This window comes from Apaloderma vittatum, unplaced genomic scaffold (assembly GCF_000703405.1).
Source record: "Apaloderma vittatum isolate BGI_N311 unplaced genomic scaffold, ASM70340v1 scaffold3573, whole genome shotgun sequence".
NCBI classification, from domain to species: Eukaryota; Metazoa; Chordata; class Aves; order Trogoniformes; family Trogonidae; genus Apaloderma; species Apaloderma vittatum.
The window spans coordinates 59,436-83,102 of record NW_009707418.1 but is presented as its reverse complement, the minus strand read 5'-3'; the positions used below and the strand labels follow the sequence as shown (position 1 = coordinate 83,102).

General features: G+C 38.3%; 1 protein-coding gene across 1 annotated transcript in view; it reads right to left on the bottom strand.

Moving 5' to 3' along the window:
- LOC104271501 (metabotropic glutamate receptor 8) overlaps window positions 1–23,667 on the bottom strand; it is a gene marked incomplete at its 5' end in the record, with an annotated part of 144,449 nt that overhangs the window by 66,604 nt on the left and 54,178 nt on the right. The window contains one exon of the mRNA XM_009866185.1: window positions 9,186–9,322. Coding sequence (XP_009864487.1) covers window positions 9,186–9,322 — 137 coding nt within the window. The remainder of the gene's footprint in view (window positions 1–9,185; window positions 9,323–23,667) is intronic.

The following is a 23,667-nucleotide window of genomic DNA, read 5'->3' as shown; positions in this document are numbered from 1 at the left end:
CCTACAGGCACAGTTTTAGATGGATGCTCATTATCATTGCTTGCAGTTGAACTGTCTAGCTACTCTACTTTTCAAAGTGAAGTCACAATTCTGCTAAAAAAGTCGTAGCACTGGGGAAGAGAACAGATGGGTTACATCACAAATCTAGGAATTTCTTTCTGGAATGGCCTCTGGTGATGTAAATCAATTAACCTTCCAAAGCTATTGCTTAGCTTTATGCTTATGCTTTTGATAAAGGGGGCTTCACTTTGGTTCATGGAGTTACTGGAAAAATTACTGCAAATATCCCTATTTGAACCAGTCATTCCCAGTACATCCTATTGTCTCACTCAACACTAAACGTGTTTACTGCGAGCTGAAGTGACAATGAAGTTATCCGTGCACTCTTCATTCCCTGCCTTTGGCTGTACTATTGTGATATCACCACTAACACCATTGATACTATTTTGGAAATGAAGAAAATAATACATTCCTTGACTTCAAATAATTTTTAAAAACCACAGGTTTAGGGATTTATTGGAACGAAAAGATCTGGATAAATATTAGATGGCTATCTTAAACAAATTAAATTAGTATTTCCACAAGATGGAGAGAAATTGCAGCAAAGCAAACAGAAAAAATAATCATACAGTAATGTTTTGTTAACTGCTGGATATTCTCTTTCATCGTATCATAACTACTGAATGTTTCTTTCATTTTCCATTTAATGATTTTTAATTTAGTAGTAGACTTCCATTACATAACACAAATGAACAATAATTAAAGTAATTTAATCTACCATTTTTGCTTTTAAGCAGGAATTTTGCTTCTAGGTTTAAAGGGCAGCTTAGTCTTCAAATTATAATACATATAAGAATTTCTGTGGGAGAGAGGAGCAAGATGGAAGAGACTGGGAAAGAAACATGCTGATACTCCATGTTTCACACTGGTACCTCAAAAAGAGATTCACTGCAGACTTGCTGCCAGCCATGCATAATCCAACCTACCTGCTGTGCCCAGTAGCTATTTGTCTATGGTAAAAGTTACAACATTAGCTGGCACCAAGGAAGTAGCTAACCCTATTCTGATATGCCACATATGAATGCGGGACTCTCTAGGAATACATGTATAAGGCCTTGACTTTTCATTTTTCTATTACTGCACACTTGTTTCTATTGTGAAAGAGAAAACATATTTTAAACCACAAGCAATATATTTTATTTGCCATGCATGGGAAAGCCTTTCTTCTGTTTTCTGGGGGGAGTTTTTTGGTAAAAAATCACAAGAATACTCCATGATTCTTTTGACTACGGCTATTTGAAGAACCATTCATTCTAATTATAAGCCTTCTTACAAAGGATGATTACAAAAATATAAAAAATAGCTATCATCTAGTCAGGAATCCTGTGTCAAATTAACATTCAAGAGTGCAACTGCAACCCTATGCTTCAGTTGAGAAACTTGAGTTTTACTCACCCTGACAAGGTGGGAAAAAATCCCTATTCATCCTAACTCTCAAACAGAGGCAGTTTCACTGGCAACCTGGTGTATTTCTAATGAAGAACAAATGGCTGCCTAAGTCAGGATATTTTCTTAGCAGCTCTTTATTCCCATTTTCTTTTTCTCACTAGAGAATCAGTCAAGATGGCTGTTTCATTGAGGAAAAAAACAAACCACACTCAAAATAAAGACTGTTATGACCAATAAAGTAAAAAGCTTCAGAAGGAAATCTTGGGTTCTTCTAAGGTGACTATTCCCCATTTTGTGTATTTTTTTTTGGCTTGTCAACAACTGACGTCCACTGTAGCCTACAGTTGACTTATTTTCTCAGTCTAGCATTGGTCCTTACTGAGTGCAAGTCTCATATTGACCTCAGGCTCTAACAATAAAGAAGAATAAATCTTGAGTCATACTTATGGACCAATGCTAAGCTCAAGAATAGCTTTGGAAAACCTAAGTAGTTATTTAAAACCATAATAGTCTCTTTTTGCTTTCAGTCCTGTGTACAATAAAGGAAGACAGCAGTATAATTCTGAGAAAAACCTAAAATATTTTTCTTGTTTTATTGGGTTTTATTCTTAACTCATCATCAACAATCTTCAGGCAGATTACATGGGTGGAGTCTAAGTCTGAACTCCACTGCCCTACTACATATGGGCAGAAGAACACCCTGCAGGCAGTATGATTGTCGTATTTTGTTTATAGACATAATCATATACAGTACTAAGTGCTCCTGTTGTGTATTTCACTGTAGTGTGTTCTTTTGTTAAACGCAGGGCTCAGGTTCAGCAATTTGAAAACATCTATCAATTATATAATAGATATCACAGGAAAAGAGACGCTTTTTTGGCTTCTTTAATGAAATACAGTGGCCTACAGCAAAGCTTGAAATTTATTTGCTGCAGTTAAAGAAACATCAGAGGCTTCTTGAATCATTTTCTTTTACCATGTCACAAGAAAGGGAACTAATGCATTTTGAATCTGTTACTTTCAAGAAGTATTGACTAATGTCAGTGTTGATAGTTTCCTTCAGGATTAGATACATAATTTGCAAGAGACCTAGAAAAGAAGAGGAAATCAAACACTGATTCAAATATTTTTGTGATATGGCTGCCTGAAGGGAAGCTCATTGTCAATGTGGGGTTCCCAATTTGTACTACTTCACCAAACACTATGCTTAAGGCTGATGATGATTACGGCTGTCTCTCTGAGAGTTCATCACATAGTGTAATTTTAATTTATGGTTTTCTTAGTCATAAATCAAGACCATTATAGAAAAATGGATGCCCCAGAGTCATTTATAACCTCGGTGCATACACGCCATAAATCTGAAAGCTTATGCATCCTATTATTTCTATGAGAATGTTAAAAATCTGTTATTGTAAAACTTCTCTTGCCTTTCAGAAGAACTCTTGTGCTCTGGTGAAAAAAAGAAAGAAAACAAACAACAAAACAAACACAGGTGAATTCTGTCTTTAAAATGTCATTGTTTTCACTTGAAACATACAAGGGGTTTATATGCTTTGAGGTTTTTTGTTGTTTTTTTTTCTTAAGGAATAGTATGGCTTAAACAGATATCCACTCAAGTTTTTAACCGCATCAGCTAAATACCTGGTTCTGAAAGCATCAATAATTGTGTCTGCCTGAAGTCATACTGATCAAATTTACTAAGAATATGGATTTGGATGTGCATATTTTTTTCAGATTAGGACCTTTAAACATAGACTTCGGTAAACCAATGTACAAGTTAAATTAATCTGAATATGCTTTAAACTATATTAAAAGTTGGCTTTTTTAAAAGTCAAAATAGTAGTTTTTAAAATTTTTAAATATTTCAACTTTTCTTTTTCCAACTGGCATTTAGGTTTCAAAATAGAACATTTTTAAAGAAGGGAAATATGTCCTTCAGAAATGAACAAGAAAAAACATGAATGGGCTCCTAAGGAACGGAAACTGAGAAACTTGTTACTAAAACTTCAGGACTGGGACTATTTCCATTTATTGCCAATGACAAAAGTCATCAGTCAACGTCTTGATCTATTCTTTAGTACAACATGTGCAATACAGAACACAGTTTCTAAGAGGAAATTCATTATTAATCATAAAAGGAAGTTGATTTCAAATCATAAGCATGAGGAAAAGCGAACTTGTTTTTAACAACTTTCCTCCTACAGAGATTACGTGGTTGAGAGCTCAAATTTGCTGAACCCACACATTTGTACAGAGCTTTTATGTGTGACCTGGTATGCAAAATACTGTTGCAATATGAAGAAAACAGAACTTCTGCAGAGACAGTTATCCTTTCCTGTATTTTTATTCACCATGAAAATTAGAGTATTTTTTAGAATAAAACGATTTTCCTAAAAAATATCTTCTTCTGGAGATAAAGAAAAGAAAATGAGGAAAGCAAACAATAGAAAACCCTGACAGTTAACACGTAGTCAATGATCAGAAGTTCTAAGGCAATTATTTTTTCAATCAAAGTGATACTAAACATTTTTGGAGCCTGGTTATTTCCAGTACATTAACATTATTTAAAGTCAGGCAATCCTATAGGGTAAGACAATTTTAAAAGGAGTGTAAATTTACATTGTCAGAAGCATGTAAAGGGAGAATTGTATAAAAGACCATGAGAATATTTAAGATTATACTTTGATGTTTCTGAATGTCTGTTATCAGAATTTTCTTGCATCTGTCAAAGCTTAAGATACCTTATTAAAATATCACATTAAAAATTTCAAATTTGAATATTGTAATTCTTTTTTAATTTAGCTTATATACTGTATCTCTCAGCATTGTCACGCATGCATTTTTTTTGTAAGAATTGCGAGAGTAGTACTGATCAGAAATCATGAATTTCCTGAACCTGGAAGCTATAGAACTCTGAAAGGTCAGTCTGCCTGAAGGGGAGCATTTGTATTACTCAGGACTACGGGGAGAAACCCTCATCACAGCTCTAAGGGTCTTTGCAGCTGGTGAAGTCTGCTGACAAAGAGCCCCATAGGGAGCGTGACACAGAGTCTTCTTCCAGCCAAAGTCATCATTTTTTGCCTAAAGGGAAAGCCAGCACCACACCAGGAAAGGACCAAGTCTGAAGCTTAACCACAAGGACACTATACAGTCAGTGAAATCTCTGAGGAACCTGAATCCTGAGGGTTGGGGTCAGAGACAGGACCAAGGCTGGCCCGGTACTGGATGAGGAACCAAAGCCCACTCAACAGAGACCCACTGCCAAAACTCAACAGAAAATATCAAAGAACATGCTAAGGAAAAGGAAACCAAGAAGGAAGGGGAGATGCAAGCTATGGTTTAGTCTTAATTACATTAATTGTTCCCAAGTTTGAACTGTACTACAAACCTGGTACTTTCATGATTTATCTTTCTGTCATATAAGTTAAAGAGATGCCTAGGCCATTCTATGATTCTATGAATAAGAGCTATGAATTTTCTGAAGCACAATATCAGCTGTACAGACGAACATAATCACAAACATATCATAGCTACAGCATGTTACCACACAATTTGAGGAAGAAATATCTGTAGAAACAGGAGCAAAAGTATCTATAAAGGATATCTAGCTGACAGAAATTCATTAAAAGTCAGTTAGATGTGTATTCATTAAACAGAAACTGCAGGAGAAAGAAGGAGACAGTAGAAAAAGTATTATATTTTAAAAGCATCTCCTGTATAGAACAGCAGGGTAAAAAGCACTCTGCTGTCTTAATACAACTTCGCCTTCAATAAATATAGATGTTTTCACTGAAACCAATGAAAACATCCACTGTGTTCCCTCTGATTCATTGGCAATCAAAGGCACTACCTAATTTGCAATACAATGATTTGGAATATTGACTATCATTCACAAAGATTACTTGGGTTTAGTACATTTTGTCTGGTGAGAAGAGGCAATAGCTTTGTCACAGAAGATCATCATGTGGCATAATTACCACTGACACATGCTAAGTAAGTTTAGTGAATACAGAAACAGATGGAAAAACTCTGCCATTCCTATTAGGACATCCTTCACCATTCTTACCATATCAGTGCCTGCAGATACTTATGGATACCAGCATCCAGCATCTCGAGCCTTGACAAACTTTAAGAAATATAGCTCAGTCACTTCTTTAGAAATGTTCCTGGCTTTAAGTAAGGATAAATGAGTAAAGAAAAAGGACGTTAAAAAAAAAAAAGACAAAAAAAAAAAAGAGAGGCAAAGAACATCCTAAAATATCCAATGGAAGTTGACAAGGGGAGTCCTTAGATAAATCCTTTCCTGTTAGCTTTGTGGTCAATGTGGTTAGCATGACATGGTTCCAGCAGTCTGAGCAGAAGCCAATCTAATCATATTTCAGAGAGGTCCCTGGAGCACACATACATCAGAATGAAATAACGACACAGAAAAGCTACAGGCTTAATGAAAAATTTAGCACTGTAGGAAGGGATAGAGAAAGGCAGATTGGAATGGAATTAAAATTGAAGCAAATTCTAAAGTAGTTTTTACCTACTAACATGTAATACTATGTTCATAATAACATTTGTGCAAAATTTGTATATCAGTTTTTCAGCTCAGTTAATAAGATTTTCTGAAAACTGTAGCAGTTGTGAAGATCTGGAATGTATGCCAGAATCATAGAATTATAAAATCATGATAGAATCATAGAACCATAGAATCACAGAATGATTTGGAATGCAAGGGATCTTAAAGATCATCTAGTTCCAAGTTCCCTGCCATGAGCAGGGAAACCTCCCACTAGACCAGGTTTCTCCAAGCCCCATCCAATCTGGCCTTGAAAACTTCCAAGGTTGGGACATTCACAAATTCTCTTGGCAACCTGTTCCAGTGTCTCACCACTCTCATGGAAAAGAGTTTCTTTCTAATATCTAATAAAAATCTGCTTTCTTTCAGTTTGAAACCACTGATAAAGAGTCTCTACCCTTCTTTTCTGTAGGCACTCTTTAAGTACTGTAAGACCACTATAAAGTCTCCTTGGACTCTTCTCTTCTCCAGGCTGAACAACACCAGCTCTCTCAGCCTGCCCTCAAAGGGGAGGTGCTCCAGCCGTCTGATCATCTTTGCAACCCTCCTCTGGACTCACTGCAACAGGTCATAGAATCATAGAATGATAGAATTGTCAGGGTTGGAAGGGACCTTAAAGATCATCTGGTTCCAACCCCCCTGCGAGGGGCAGGGACATCCCCCACTAGATCAGGTTGCCCAGAGCCCCATCCAGCCTGGCCTTAAAGACTTCCAGGGATGGGGCTTCCACTACTTCTCTGGGCAACCTGTCCCAGTGTCTCACCACCCTCATGGGGAAGAACTTCTTCCTAACATCCAATCTGAACCGATCCATCTCCAGCTTCAGTCCATTCTCTCTAGTCCTATCACTACCCAACTTCCTAAAGAGCCCCTCACCAGCTTTCTTGTAGGCCCCCTTAAGATGCTGGAAGGCCACAGTAAGGTCTCCTTGGAGCCTTATTTTTCCCAGACTGAACAGCCCTAACTCTCTCAGTCTGTCTTCATAAGAGAGGTGCTCCAGCCCTCTAATCATCCTCATGGCCCTTCTCTGGACACGCTCCAGCATGTTCATACCTTTCTTGTGCTGTGGGCTCCAGAACTGGACACAGTACTCCTGGTGGGGTCTCACAAGAGTGGAGTAGAGGGGAAGAATCACCTCCCCCGACCTGCTGGCCACGCACCTCTTGATGCAGCCCAGGACACGATTGGCTTTCTGGGCTGCAAGTGTGCACTGACGGCTCATATTGAGCTTCTCATCTACCATTACTCCCAAGTCCTTTTCTTCAGGGCTGCTCTCAAGCCAGTCACTGCCCAGCCTATAGTGCTCCATGTCCTTCTTATGTTGGGGGCCCCAGAGCTGAACATAGTTCTGCAGGTGGGGCCTCATGAGAGCAGAATAGAGGGGAAGAATCACCTCCCTTGACCTATTGGTCCCGCTTCTTTTGGTACAACCCAGCATGCAACTGTCCTTCTGGGCTGCAGATGTACATTGCCAGGTCATGTCAAGCTTCTCATCAATCAATACCTTCAAGCTCTTCTCTGCAGGGCTGCTCTCAGTCGACTCATCACCCAGCCTGTATTTGTGCTTGGGATTGCCCTGACAAGGTGCAAGGCCTTGCACTTGGCCTTTTTGAACTTCATGAGGTTTCCATGAGCCCATCTTTCAGTCTTGTCAAGGTGCCTTCCCTCTAGCATCTCAACTGCACTACACAGCTAGATGTGACTAGTAAATTTACTGAGAGTGCACTCTATCCCACTATCTATGATGCCCAAAAAGAGGTTAAACAGCACTGGCCCCAATATCGACCCCTGAAGAAAACAATTTGTCAATGGTTTCTAGTCAGCCATTGAACTGTTCACCACAAATCTCTGAGTCAATTCTTTATCTACTGAGTGGTCCATCTGTCAAGTCCATGCATCTCCAATGACCAGGATGTCATGTGGGACAGTGCCACATGCACAAGTCCAGGTAGATGATGTCAGTTGCTCTTCCCTTATCCACCAATGCTTTAATCCCATTGTAAAAGGCCACCAAATATGCCAGGCACAATTTGCCCTCAGTGAAGCCATGCTGGCTGTCACTGATCACCTCCTTATTATCCATGTGGCCTAGCATAGCTTCTACGAGGATAAAGGTATCTGTCCAGTGTTTTCTAGAAATTACTATTTAGTGTTAATCTTTAAATGTTTAACCATTTTTTTCTTTCATGCCTTGCAACAAAGACAAATATCAGGTTAGTGGATAACATTATCGCACCATCTACTACACACCTTTTCTGTTGGTAGGGTTTTTTCTATTTGGGCAGAAGAATTAAAGAAATGAGTCCTTGCCAAGTAGTTATAGATACTTATTGGTAGATATGGTAAAGCCACTTAACAGCTGTGGCTGTTAATGGAGAGCTATCTTATGTGTCATATGTCTCAACAGGAGAATAATTTGTAAATACTACATTGTCTTTGTTTTTCTTCTTCAATAACCTTTCATGTAGAAAACCAGAGATGTTTAAAACCTGCTTTTTGCAGTTTGATTAAAGTCACTGCATTACTCCTTTTGGCAAATCTAGTCATCAATTCATACTGTTGCCCTTCTCATCAGCCCTTGGCAAAACAACACTTGATATTTCACATTTGCAGCTAGCATATTTCAAGTAAACCTTGTAAATATTGCACAGCTAACAAGGAAACAGGTTAACATCACTTTTATCATGACTGCAAATGTCCTCTCATACAGCCATCTTTTGTCAGAAAGAAGTGCCTTGGACCCAACAACTTTCCAAGTTACTGCTGTAGCTTGATGCTTAGCTGTCATACAAATATTGCATACCATATTATCTAAGTCATATTGGGATGGTGATTTTCAAAACAAATAAAATTCCATGCAGAGGTGGGCAGAGATGGACCACAAAAGTTGCAGAACTTGTTAAGGCAGCAATTAGAATAGCCCCTTAAGGATGGGTAAGTTGTAATATTTTTTGTTTCTTCTCCTATTAAATAATAAGAGACTGTACTAAGGTTAACTATAAAAAAATTGGTTTAGGTTATTGTGCTTTTACTGTCTTCTCAAGAACAGAATCAGAGTTTTCTTCTGCCAATGAACAGCGAATAAATCATCAATATTTTATAGTGGTTTGAAATAATGTAATACTCAAATGAGTATTCTCCAATATCAGCATCACAAACAAGTACTTACATTTAGATGAAGTTGGTTAGTCCATTGACCAATTACTTTGTACTCTGTACTCTTGTTGGTGATTTGATATTGAAAAATATCATAGCGTCCAGGAGCATCTCCATTTTCGTTGAAGATAACAGGTGTTCCAGCACTCCCTGGAAAAAAGAATCCCAATTAGGATAAATATCTTTGCAGCAATTTTCCAGAAAATATATTTTTGGAGTAAAAATACTAATTAGAGATTGAGCAGGTTCTTCATAATGCAATGCTAGTATGGTAATAAATCCAAAACCCTTACAAAGTGAAGATGTGTGCTATTATCATCATAATCACAAAATAAAGCAATTTAAAAAGATAATCTTTTGCAATCATTTTATTTGGTTAGTTGATTGTTTTGTATCTGTGTGTTATAGAACATTATTTAGGGGGTCGATTAACTCAGTCAGTTGAGCGTGGTGCTAACAATGCCAAAGTCGCGGGTTCGATTCCCGTTCGGTCCCCATGTGTTGCCTGATCTAATCAAGAGGTGGCCATCCTCGCGACAGGGACGCTGGATTAAAATGATCTCTAAGGTCCCTTCCAGCCTAGGCCATTCTATGATTCTATGATTATGGAATTCCGTGATTAAACAGAAGTGGAGAAATTCCTTTTTGACTCACAGAAGGACATAGTTTCACTTTAGGATGTAAATACAGTGCAGTAGGCACAAAATAGCAATCTTGTAATGGACTTCGTAAAGAATTTCCTTGTTAAGTATGAAAATGAGTATCAGCAATTAAGGAGACAATGCTCATAAAAGACCTTGAGATGCAAGTGTTTGGTCACAGTTAATGTCATCTGTTTCAAGCACTGACCACCTGTATAAAAGTGTTTTATCAAAAGAAATTAAGGATAGCAGCTGTGCTTGTTGCTCTCTCCTCTATACATGACAGTGCCTGACAGAAAGGGCCATTGCTGAAGCTGTCAAAAGTTATAAATTGATACTCTGCTTTCTCTCCGATCAACAAAATGTTCAAAGATTGAAAACTACATGTCTACCTTGGCAAACAGGTCAGCCAAATTAGATCACATTTTGATGAATTCCCTCAAGGTGACATCAAGGATCTGCACTCCTACAGAGACTTTTCAAAAACTACACAAAGAACGTCATTTTCACCCATCCCCAAACTGGTATGTACAGCTAAATCATATTTACAGTTTATTCCAAAGTTTTGGAATTTATTCCCTACAATTTATTCCAAAGTCTTGCCATTTTCATACTGAAGAATTTCTTTCTAAGATCCAATCTAATCTAAGTCTATTCTCCTTCAACTTAAACCCATTTCCCCTTGTCCTATCAGTGGACACTCTTGTAAAAAGTCCCTCTCCAGCTTTCTTTTAGGTCCGTTTCAGGTATCGGAAGGCAAATATTAGGCTCCCCCTGAGTCTTCTCTCCTCCAGGCTGAACAATCCCAGCTTCCTCAGAAAAGAGAATATCCCATCCATAGGAAATTTCTACAGTATAAGTAGCACCTAGAGACACCAAGTCCGTTGTGAGTGATTTCCAGATAATGACAAAAAAAATCTTGAAATCTCGTGTACATAGCAAGCTAAAGCTATACAGTAGAAGTGGGAACAGCAAACTACATACTCCAAAATTTCAGCATAAGTACTTCTTGTATGTCTGTCTGTCTTCCATAAAATATTTTGTTTTCTTGTTTTGTATAACAGCTTTTATACAAAACATATCCAGTGAAATAAACAGTACTTTTGAGAGTGACAAGTGGCACATTAACTGCTGTGCCAATTTCACAGTTCTGCCAGCAAAAGTCTGGCTGCCAAAATTACATGTGAGCAACCATGGAAGAGGAGTATCAAAAAATTGTGTGATAAAGACTTAAGACCCCAAGAAGATACAAGAGACTCAAAACAAAATTTTGGAAAGCTATTTGTGTATTGCTTCCAATTCATCTGACAAAATGAAAGGCAATTAGTCTGCAGTGTTCCAAACAATGAAATTCTTCACTGTTCTAATAGATCAATCCAATAAATTTCTTTCACCCAACAAACACATACTCAGCTATTTTTGATATGTCAGTATGGAGGTCAACTTCAAAATGGAATTCATCTTTCCACTCAGCACCATTTGAAGAGATCGTGGAAAGAACAGGTGTCTTATGCCAACAGATACAAAATGTCGTTTGTATCCCTTAAGACCAATGGGAACTTCAGATGTTCTGCTCAGCAATAAGAGTGTGAGCTTATAGTCTCTGCTGGGTTTAGAAATATCATGTACAAAGAGACAGGCTACAGTACGGTCAGAATCATCTTTCTCTTTGATGGAGTGGTGTTCTCAGCTAAAGTCTAACAGTATCTCATGCTGTGCATCAGGGCCAGGGACACAGTAGACCCTGCTGACTTCAGCTGCCACAGCAAGGGAGCCCTACAAGATCTTTCTCATACAGCAGAACTTAAAAAAATCTTTTATCAAGGTGGTAAAATTAAACTTGTTAAAAGGTGGAAAGAGTTACAAAATGTTCAGACTCCCAAACACTGGCAAAAATGTGCTATCTATCCATTGCACAGCAAATTTTAGAAAATACAGTAACATAGTGCCTGCTGTAAAATAAATTTGATTATGCTCTAGCAATGTTGCCATAAATAGTAGACACTGTTAGCAAGTAGTGTCAGATCATTATTTTCATCTGTGCTTGTCTTATGACTTGTATATCTTTTAGTTCACTGCTACTCTGTGGAATGAAACACTGAATGGACCTAAAACAAGGAGCTATGCATAACTAGATCATGGTAATAAACCATTAGCTACAAGAAGAAAAGCTTAAAGACATTTGAAGAAAAAATGGGGGCTTTACCAGAGGTTCCCAAAATTGTGAATGCAAGATGGTAACAGAAGCTTTGAAACTGTTAGGACAGAATGAAACTAGAGGACTCAAGGCTCTAAATAAATCACCAGTGGTTAATTAGTGTTCTTAAAAAAATGTTAAATTCATCTGAAGAAAAATATACCCTTGTGGATGATCCAGATGAACAGTTCATCTGATAATGGATAGTCCACCACATTAAAAGCTTTTCTAAGAAAATATACTTTATTGGATGGTCCATCAACTTCAAGTGAGTATTTCTGTGAAAAAAATTATTAACACTGTATAGAGATCAGATAATTAAACCATGTGGAGAAACATTGTAGCTGACCATATGGCCTGGTTCAAACTAAACCAGAACTGATTCTGTTCAGTGATTTTACTTTACAGATAAGTCTCTCCTAAGAGGCTGCTCTTTCTGAAGCTAACAGCAGCGTTTTGCAGACAGATTCTGCTACTAGAAGTGGTAACACCTGATGCTTATAGTTAATACCAAGGATCAGTATGCAGAAAAGCTCTTGCTTATACGTGCTCCTATAGCAACCAAGGTCACTGCTAAATTTTGTGTAACACATTGGGAGTGCTGGGAAGTAAAAAGTTCACAAAGAAGTAAAAGGTTGCACCTTAGGGGTGACACGGACAGGACAGGTGACTGAAACCTGACGAACGAAAGTATTCCATTCATATGCCTCATACTCAGTAAAAATCTGAGGGGGTCACAAGGGTTAAGCTCACTTCTTCGATGTTCAGCATCTAAGGAGGAATCCAGCCATCCTGTTGCCCTCAGTCCCAATCCATGAGTTCCTGAATCCCACACCTAAATCCAGCTCCTGTATCTGGTTCTTCTCTGCCACTGAGCCCAGTCTGGGACTTCCCCATTTCCTGCCTGCTTTGCAACATCAGTTGTGATTGATGTTGGGAGGTTGGGCTATATAGTAGGTTTGTGTGTATTTGTATATATTTCACTACTTTCATTATTTTCTTTTCAGTACCATTATTGTTTCATTAAAGCTGTTTTAGTTTTATTTTTCAGTCTGTAAATCTCTTCCTCTCTTTCACTGCTCCATTCCTCTTTGGCAACACACAGCTTAATAGCATCTGTGATTTGTTCAATGGCTGGCTCAGCCTTAACCCTGGACACCATAACTAATAGGTTAGGTAGAATCATGTCTAGATTCGGTGTATAATACTGTAACTAATGCCATTGAGTTGTACAAGTGCCTCTTTTGTTGACAACCAGATATGCAGAACTGAGAGCTCTTGATACCACAGAATCAGAATCATGGAATCATAGAATGGTTTGAGTTGGAAGGGACCTTGGAGATCATCCAGTTCCAGCCCTTCTGCCATGGACAGGGACATCTTACAGTAGAGCAAGTTGCTCAAAGCCCCATCCAACCCGGCCTAGAATAATACAAGAAAAGGAAGAGTAGGGAAAAGGTGGATCCGCTGCTAAATATGGTGGGAGATATGATAACAGAGGATGCAGAGATGGAAGAATTACTGAATGCCTTCTTTGCCTCAGTCTTTACTCCTAAGGCCAGCCCCCAGGAATTCCAGTCACTGGAAGTAAAGGAGCAAAACTGGAGTGAGAATGAGTCTCCACTGGTCACTGAGGATTTGGTTAGAGAACTATTACAAAAACTGAAAACACACAAATCCGTGGGCCACAGTGTGGTGCATCCACGTGTGCTGAGAGAGTTGGCTGATGCTGTGGCTGAGTTGCTCTCCATCATCTTTGAAAAATCATGGGGAATGGGAGAGGTGCCCAAGGACTGGGAAAAAAACCCCAGTATCACTCCAGTCTTCAAAAGGTGCAAGAAGGAGAACCCTGGAAACTACAGGCCAGTCAGCCTCACCTCCATCCCTGGGAAGATGATGGAGTGGCTCATTCTGAAGGCCATCTGTAATGGACTGGAACAAAAGAAGGTTATTAGGAATAGTCAGCATGGATTTACAGAGAAATCTTGCCTGACTAATCTGATATCCTTCTACAAATGCATAACCAAAGGGGTTGATGAAGGGAGAGCAGTGGCTGTCATACACCTCGACTTCAGTAAGGCTTTTGATACTGTCCCCCAGAATATCCTCGTAGATAAACTCAAGAAATGTGGGATAGATGATAGATAGATGGACTGTGAGGTGGTTTGTGAACTGGCTCAGCAAGAGTTCAAAGGGTTGTGATCAGCGGCAGAGAGTCAAGTTGGAGGCCTGTGGCCAGTGGTGTTCCCCAGGGATCAGTACTAGGTTCAGTTTTGTTCAATATCTTCATCAGTGACCTGGATGAGGGAACAGAGTGCACTCTCAGCACGTTCACTGGTGATATGAAACTGGGAGGGGTGGCTGACACACTAGGAGGCTGTGCTGCCATCCAACGAGGTCTGAACAGGCTAGAGAGCGAGGGGAAGGTGAACGTCATGAAGTTCAATAAGGACAAGTGTAGAGTCCTGCATCTGGGGAGGAATAACACCAGGCACCAGTACAGATTAGGGGATGTCCTGCTGGAAAGCAGCCTCATGGAGAAAGACCTTGGAGTTCTAGTGGACAGTAAGTTGTCTATGGGACAGCAATGTGCCCGTGTGGCCAAGAGGGCCAATGGGATCCTGGGGTGCATTAAGAAAAGTGTGTCCAGCAGGTCTAGGGAAGTTCTCCTCCCTCTCTACTCTGCCCTGGTGAGACCACATCTGGATCTAGTTTTGGACTCCCGAATTCAAGACAGACAAGAACCTACCTTATTAACATATATAAATATCTGAAGGGTGGGTGTCAAGAGGAAGGAGACAATCTCTTCTCAGTGGTGCCCGGCAACAGAACAAGAAATAATGGGTTTAAGTTAGAACACAGGAAGTTCCACCTCAACATGAGAAAAAATTTCTTTACTGTGAGGGTGACAGAGCACTGGCACAGGCTGCCCAGAGAGATTGTGGAGTCTCCTTCTCTGGAGACTTTCAAAACCCACCTGGATACGTTCCTGTGTGGCTACCCTAGGGGATCCTTCCTTGCAGGGAGGTTGGACTAGATGATCTCTAGAGATCCCTTCCAACCCTAACATTCTACGATTTTATACTGCCATATATGCTTATAATGTATTGTTACCATTACAGGGAACTGCATCTTAGCTCTAGTTGAAAATATTGTTTAATTGCTTAATTTAATGGTCATTGAGAACTGGCTGCTAAATCTAAATGGAACACACTGTGGAGAGAAAGTAATAAAACATTGACATGAGGTAGCGAGCCCAGGTTATATAAACCCAGCCAAGACAAAAATATTTCGTGAAATCACAATGAATAGTTTGTGGGTAGAGTATTTATCTCAGAGAATGAACTTGGATATCTTCATCCAGGAACCACATTTATTGGGTGTCATCATAGGAAAAATGTTACTTTTGCTTAGGAAAAATGTTCCTATAATACTAATGTAGACCACCTCAAAGAATACAAATCAGTCCATATTTTTTAAAATAAATTCACTAGTTTAATAATATTTTTTTTTCGTAATTTGTCAACAATCATTTAACAAGGTAGTTAAAGAGCAGTGAGGGAACTGTGCCTTTGGGCCTTTTCACATTTTATTCTCTGTGGGCTTGTGTTGTCATGCATAATTTTAACCCATGATTGACTCAGGTAATTATACTCAATCTGTCACCATTTTAAGTACATTTTTAATATATTATGAATGGCTAAAACAGAAGTACATGGTAAAATTTCAAGAATACATAATAACTTTTCTAACTGTAGAAAATCACGTGTGAGCTTTCATCTTCTTCGTCTTTCCTTTGTGCCAATCCTTTTTTTGTAATATAAAACAGTTACTACTTTGAGACCTACTTCTGAAGTTTCTCTTTCCTGAGTGATTCTAGTGTAGTTTATGAAAGTCTTTCTTTTTTTCAGATGTATAACTGTACGTTGCGTCAAAAGAGACAACACAGTTTGGCAGAAACTAAACCCCCTTGCATTCCACATTGTCCTCAGATATCAGAGGGCCTGGGGGCAGCTAGGCTTAGGTTCTGAGTGATGCTCAACTCAGCATAATATTCTGGACTACTAACACTATGCGCCAATATGCCTTCAATCTGGCAGCATCCCTGGATTCGCATGGCCAGCCTTCACGAGAGTGGTGGCATTCCCTTACAAACTTACATGGCCAAACTCTGCATGCCAGTGCCAACAGGGACTCACATGGACAGATTGGAATTAAATATAGTTTACTGAAGCAACAGATACACAAATTCATTTTGATTGTCTGTGATAGTGACTGTCTGCAAAACACATGCAAAAATTACAAATGTGTTAGATCATGAGCAGCTCTAGAGAGATTTTTCTAAGTATCCCCAGGTAGAACTTGGTGAAATCAAGTGTTCGAATCTTATCCAACAGTGTCTCTGTGGGTGGGAAGAGAGGCTCAGCCTGTTGACTGATCCCAGAAGTCAGAGGTGGTCCATGGTGGTATGTTCTCTGACAGTGGTGGTACCTTCCCTCACATTCTCCCCTCTCTTGGACATTTTTATATTATTTGTTACCTTTGAGGTGGAACTTGAGTGACTCTAGTCATACATAGTTTTATTGTGATTGGTGTAAATTTTCGTCTCTTCGCTTTTAAAGGTATAGACTATAAATTTTAGGGTGCAAGCTCAGTGAGGGGATATTGCACCTCAGAGATGGGTAGCTTTTGGGTTCGAGGTGTGTTTTGGTATTATAATGAGATTACAATGAGCATAGTTCACCGAAATGATGGTATCTATCAAAAGATAGATGGCCCATGGTAGTAAATGTGCAGTTTACTGGCTCACCAATGCCTCCAGGTTCCTCTGTGTGCACAGAGCTTGACCACGGTGTCTCCACTCCATTCCATGCTCCATGTGTTTTTCTCTTAGAATCAGAACATCAAGCTCCCTTAATGTTACCAACTCTTATGATTACCTTGGAAACCTTTGTACGGAGAGGCCCTTACATACCAGTTGCACATTGTCCTGGAAACTTTCTCAGTATTCTGATGTGTGAACAATGCTATATAGGTAGTTAAGTCATTCTGAACAATTATGTGACATCAGACAATGTGAGAAAGGTTAATTTCTGAGAGTTAGGCACTCTTGCAATGATTCAGCAAAGATGGTTGTCTTGCCAAAGTCTAGGTGAAAAGTGCCTTACTTCCATACTGTAGACTGATAAGTGGAAGGAAAATTTCAAATTTCACACTGAAGTTTTGTTTGAGAGGTTTACAGACTTGATTTGAAATCAGTCACACTTTCCTGTAGTTAAAAATGTAAAGCAAATTAGGAAAATGCTACTCATTTAATGTGAGTCTGTAAAGGAAAGGCCAGAAGTTCAATCTTATGGTTAGCATAGGGTGAAAGTGTTCATTTTTCTTTATGGGAACTACTTAGCCAATAGAAAGGTTAAGATTCAGTGAGACATGATAAAACATATAGAGACAGAGCTCCGTCCATTCTTCTACTTCTTCAGAGACATCACAGCATGAAGTGACTACATTGTCCCCACAGCAGAGCTGTGCCTGCATCCAATTATGTGGTTTAAAATACAGACAGAGAAATATTGGGTTGTTCACCTGAACTAGAGTCCTGAGTTTTTTAAGTCATAAATATAAACATTTATGTATAACTTGACATCCTCTTAACAGCCATAGGTACTGTAAGTAGGATACAGTCACCTAAAATCTTCTGAGTCTTTGCTGTATTGCATGACAACTCCCTTAGACTTTCTGAAACACTGGATGACTGATAAATAGATCCTGCTTCAAAATCACTGTAAAATTGGACTAAATAAATAATCTTCTATAAATCCTACAGAAGGATGCTTTGTAGAATACTTGACATTCATCTGAAGACAGTCCATATCCATGGCATAAAAGAATAAGTTAAATTTTATTAAGCCTAAGGACACATTTACGTGTTGTAGACGTAAAATAATAACTTGATACTGAAAGAAATTCTCCCTCCTCCTTCTCAGTTTACACAGCCAGCAGCATTAAACAACTCTGGGTGTTAAACTAGCACATTAGCTAAACATTACTGAAGCAATGTCTGTGACCTCAGCTGTTTATGAGCCCTTCAAAAGGCAGCTTAAACTAATCAGAAATATTATTTAGAGAATAAAAAAATAAAATGCATGAGGTTTTTAATTCAGAGTCAAGGATGCAATGGATTCTTTTGAATTTTTAATGCTTTACACTGATGTGAAAGAGGACTCATTCTGGTAAACAACTGTTTTATTACAGGTCTTTTGTGCATTGAAGCTGAAAATTCACATTCTTCTGAAGCAATCCTTAAACATGTACCCTGATATTATTAAAATGCTACTCAGCAACTACCTTATCCTCCATGTGCCTATTTTATCAAGTTACATATCACATGAATCTAAAACATGCTTGGTCCTAATGCAAACTATAATCTTTGTTCCCTGTGAGGTTATGGAGTACACTTGCCCAGATGCCTTCCAGTGAAGTTGTTCTCTACATCTCAGAGAGCAGAAAAGAAGTGGAATGACTGGAAAAAACATAAATTCACATGTAGCAGTGGCCAACTGTATATTAAAATGATAAATTTGTAACAGTTCCTAAATTAAGAATAGTAATGAGCCTTATTTTAAAAAAAAAATCTGTTATATTACATCAAAGCCTTGATTTTTTATTATATGAAAGCCTTTAATTAAAAATCACTTATTACAAGGCATTGCTACTTCAGTGCCTTGACAAAAGCATAAAAAAGGTTGTGTTGATAAGTCTCACAAATATATTTTACAGAATATTTCAATTCTAGTGGAGCTAATTTCATTACAAAGCTTGATAGCAGATACAAATCTGTTGTTTCACCAGATTTTTCATACTGAAATGAAAATAGCTTCAGGTAAGTCTTCATCCTTTGAGATGCTCCACATAGCATGGTTTAATCTGTTATGAATCACAATGCAGTCAGTATGTATTCAAGGGTATGTTTAGGTGAATAAAGTCAAGCAATTTTTTGTGCACTATAGTACAGTTAATTGTAGTGTATCAAAAACTTCAGAATACACCATCTGTTAGAATTTGGCCTTACTGGAAGACTCCTCAGATTTATAGGATCTATCCTTAGTTAATTTAATTAATTTGTATAATTAGTTTCAAGTGCTAGAGTTGGGAGTTCAAATCATATTGTATTTTATTTTTAATTAGCATTTAATTTTAATTCACTGTTAAAAGGAAAACATACTACAGTTAGGTACATGAATTAATTTGTTCTCAGTAAAGTAGAAAGTGGGAGAACGACCGTTTGACCTATCAGTACTCATAGTTGCCAGTACTGAGAGAGAATATATTTGTAAAATTGAACACGAAATTTGTCACTGATAAGTATTTCAATGAGACAAATGAAATAAAGAGTTGAAATTGAATCAATGGAAAGAGTAAATACAAGCTGTTAAAACGTTAAATATTTGAAAAAAAAAAACCAAAACAAAAACCAAAATTATAAACAAATAATCAGAACTAACAAAAGAATGTTAGGCTGGCAGACAGATAAAGAATACACACTGCATCAAAATATGTAAGGGTTATGATAAATGAAGCTATCATCTGCTCAACCTCCATAGAGCAGACATTTTTAAACAATGAGCAATGCTGTTACTAAAATAACAAATGACAGTTTTCTCACACCTATTCAAAATATGAAAAGACTTCTATTTCTCTTTATGCTTACCCTAAGTGTCTCAGTTCAAGATTAGGACAATAAACTCGGATTGGATCCAGTTGCTGTAAACACAGGCACTTACTACATTTTAAATATCCTGAAATACTGGAGACAATCACACAGATATGCAGAATATGCATATGACAGAGAACCTGAGCCCTTCTGGAACAGCAGCTGGAGGACAGATGGATACCCTGGGGTATCTGAGATGGCATTTTATGCCCATGTTTAGGCAATTTATCTTACCACAGGGCAGATTCTGGCTGTTCATGTATGAATGCACAAAATAGAACCAAAGAGAAACTGAGAGTGCTACAGGAAATGAATTATATACAGATTTGAGGCAAATATGATATAAATTATAGTGGTAGCCACTACAAGGCTCATGGAGAAAGTAAAGAATTTGATATTAAAATGAACCGATATAGATCAGTTCCAGGTCAGGCTGTACAACTTTATATTACTGAAGCTGTTGGACGAGAACTTTAGTTATAATTCTGCAGAGAGGGGTACAGTTTATTCGATATCTTGGTCCTCAGCACAGTGAATTTCTCGAAATGTATTTTTCTGTGAAAGGAACAGTTCATTCCATCTCTGCATAAGAATGTGAGTTAGGACGGGCATCACGAGCACAGGGTATTTAAAGTAACAAATAACAAGTAGTACTTTTTTTCTTCCAGAATGTATTAGAACTTCTTACCATAGCAAGCACAGAGACACAATGTCTCACAAAACTACTCCTAAAACAAATAACACTTGAAGATGAGACTGAGATGTTGCAGCCAGATGTATAGGCACCCTAGAAAGCAATTTGCCCCATCATTCAGTACTATGTGTATCAGCAGTTATTCAAAGCAGTGATCTAGATGCAACTCTGGTTCATGAAGTCTTTCATCTACTAAGTGCAAAAAGAATATACGTGAGAAAAATTCTTCTATATTTTTTTATTCCTTAAAATCTCTCCCTAAACATCTGCTATTGACCACTCAGAAAACATACTATGCTGGTGAAATTTTTGTTCATATCCTTTAACAAGTAATACTTACTCCAAAATATAAAAGGACAGAACTAGAGTTCCTAGCTCTCCTTACAGCACCTTGAGTCTACTAATAAATGATAAGCATACCTGTAATACAACCACATCACAGATGAAACTTCATATTTTGCCACATAAGGAATTAAAATTGCTAGACACCAGTCCTGCTACGGTGACATAGTATTGTGAAGGTAGTTTCATATTTCCCAGCCTAGGATGATCCCATTCTCTGCATAGCAAGGCTATGCCTATACCTTCACCTCATCCCAGAGGAGGGACAATGCTATGTGAATGACTTTCCCTAATCCAGGGATAACTGGGAAGGGTAGGAGATGTAGATGAGCTCCTTCATAGGTAGGTGCTAAAGCAAGGAGAGCACTAACACTATGACACTGGGAGAAAGATCATCAATTCTGGGAAAGGATTGTGAAGAAGAGCGTTCTGAACTACTCAAAAACAGGTTTTACTCAGTAGGAACTACTGAGGAATAGAAAATTAACCCCTTTGAAACTCTGATGCCACCTTAGCTGTTTTCCTTTCACCTCTGGGAAAGGGACAGCCTCGTCCACACGATAACATCAGAGTAGTTGGGACGAGGGATCTGGGGGGAAGAGAGGAGGCAGAGAGTGGGAGAAAGAGCTTGCCATTCCCTATATATAGCCAAAAAGCTCAGTGCTACTAGCATACTTGGAAGACTCCATTCTGTTCTTATTCTGCACTTAGAAAATCCATAGAGAGAGATTTGTTCTTAAAATCTTAAAATCTTGCATTGTGTGCAAGAGAAGACTGGTTTAGTTATGCAGCTAAGAATCCACTTAAGTCAAAAAGAATCAACAGGCCTTGGAAATGGATATTGTACGCAGTGGGGATGCGTAACTCAATCCCTTAAAAATCAACACATAAAACATAAAACTCAACTGCAAGAAAAATACTGCTCTAGTACCAAACCAAAATTGTAGCAAGGTGGTATGACATTACCTAGTACAAGCTAATATCTTGTACTGGAAGAGGAAATTCTAAGAGGGTCATTAGGTTTTGGAAGCCACAATTGTACAAGTTAGTAAATAAATTCATAAATCTCTGTTTGCATAATGCTGTAGATTGGATAGTATCAAATGTTCTTGGGTGGGAAATTCATTTTAACATTATCGAGCACATGTTAATTTTTTAAAAATGTTTTTGGGTATTTTTTTCTTTTTTAATGCATTTTGCAGTACCAGTAATAGCAAGTGTTATTTCTTGTGATCCTTCGGAGAAGATCTCATGGTTATAATTTTCCACAAGAAAAAAAAAAAAGAAAATAAGGTAGCTTACACATAGGTTTGGAAGTAGGGGGCTGGTTATCTCGGTGGTTTGAGTGCGGTGCTGGCAACAATGACCAACACTGAGGTCGCAGGTTCGATTCCTGCTCGGTCCCCATGTGTTGCCCGGTCTAGTCGAGAGGTGGTGTCCCTGCCCATTACAGGGAGGTTGGACTAGATGATCTCTAAGGTCCCTTCCAGCCTAGGCCATTCTATGATTCTAAGTGGGAGTGAAAGTGTGGAGAATCATTACCATTACCAAGTCATTTGTGTGAGTACTGCTAAAACAAATACACTTCAACTAGACATGCATTCCTCTACAGAATCATGACCATCTCCAGTTCCCAGCAACACCACCATACAAAAGATGCCCTTTAATAAGACCTTCATATAATTTATTTTCATTCTTAAGCAAGAAACTGCAGATATATAGTTTCACTGGAAGAGATCAGAAAAGACTGAGGGCATTCAGAAGTATCCAAGTGCTTCTGCATTAGTGTGTTTTTGTTACCTAAAACTAGTCAATATGTACCTAGGAAGCACAGAACAATTTCTACCTGACCATAAAACTGACCATCATCTTATCTCAGGATATGCAAGAAGGATATGCTAAGACATGCATGAAAACTGTGGGTGCACCTTGCCTGCATCTGTCTTCAGAAGTAGTCAGTCTCCAATGCTTCAAGAGATACTCAGGGTCCACTTTAATCTAACTTTTACATTTTTCCTGCTTTGTGACATTATTTGGGGTGAGTGGTGTAACAGTTCAGCTCCTCCTTCCCTCTTTTTTTTTTCTTTTTTTGTTTTTGGTTGTTTTTTCTTTACTAGTACCAGACAGATGTAAGATGTTCTTACTTCTGCACTACTGAACTCTTGTCAATGAATACACAGTACTTCCACTTGGGTCACCTGATATATTCAGCAGGTCCTATCCAGGTAGGTCTTACCTAGGACACTTTGCATTATACAAGAAATCCCCCTCTGTATTAATGCTTGTAGATGACTCTACAGCAGTGATCCTGCTACAGTAGATACAAGTCAAAATATGTTTTCCCTCTGACTCCTCGCTATTTTATTCTTTCAAAGACTTCTGGCCAAAGTTTTGTGTGCAATTCTGGCTCCTCTTTTTTTGCTTTGGTAGTTAACTTCCCCCAGACTAAGTACTTCTCCTCAGTTCTACTAAAAGACGTATTTGCAGTCTAGTTTCTGCTCTGCATCTCACTTTTGATAGTCTAAAAATGTTCAAGTAAGAGCTTATCAAACTGACCATTGACGGAATGTCTTTCAGTTGATATTGGACTTTTCTCATCAGCTTACATTTATTGAATATTGGAAGGCAGAGATGAGTTACAGCTCTTCCACTTCAGACTCCAGTCTGAGCATTTATGTCAGTCCAGGATGAAAATGTACCAAGCAGACACATACAGACCTCTCTGGATTTCGGAAGTCAAAATACACTCAGATTAAGTGTTTCAGATAAAGAAACAACTTTAGTGAATATCAATAAGAGGTAAGTGCCAGTAAAGTCTCAGAAAGAATGATTTCTTCATTTTCCACTCTAGAACAATAGCTCTGGTGCTGAACCATGTGAAAGAAAAAAGATGTGGAACTAAGTGAA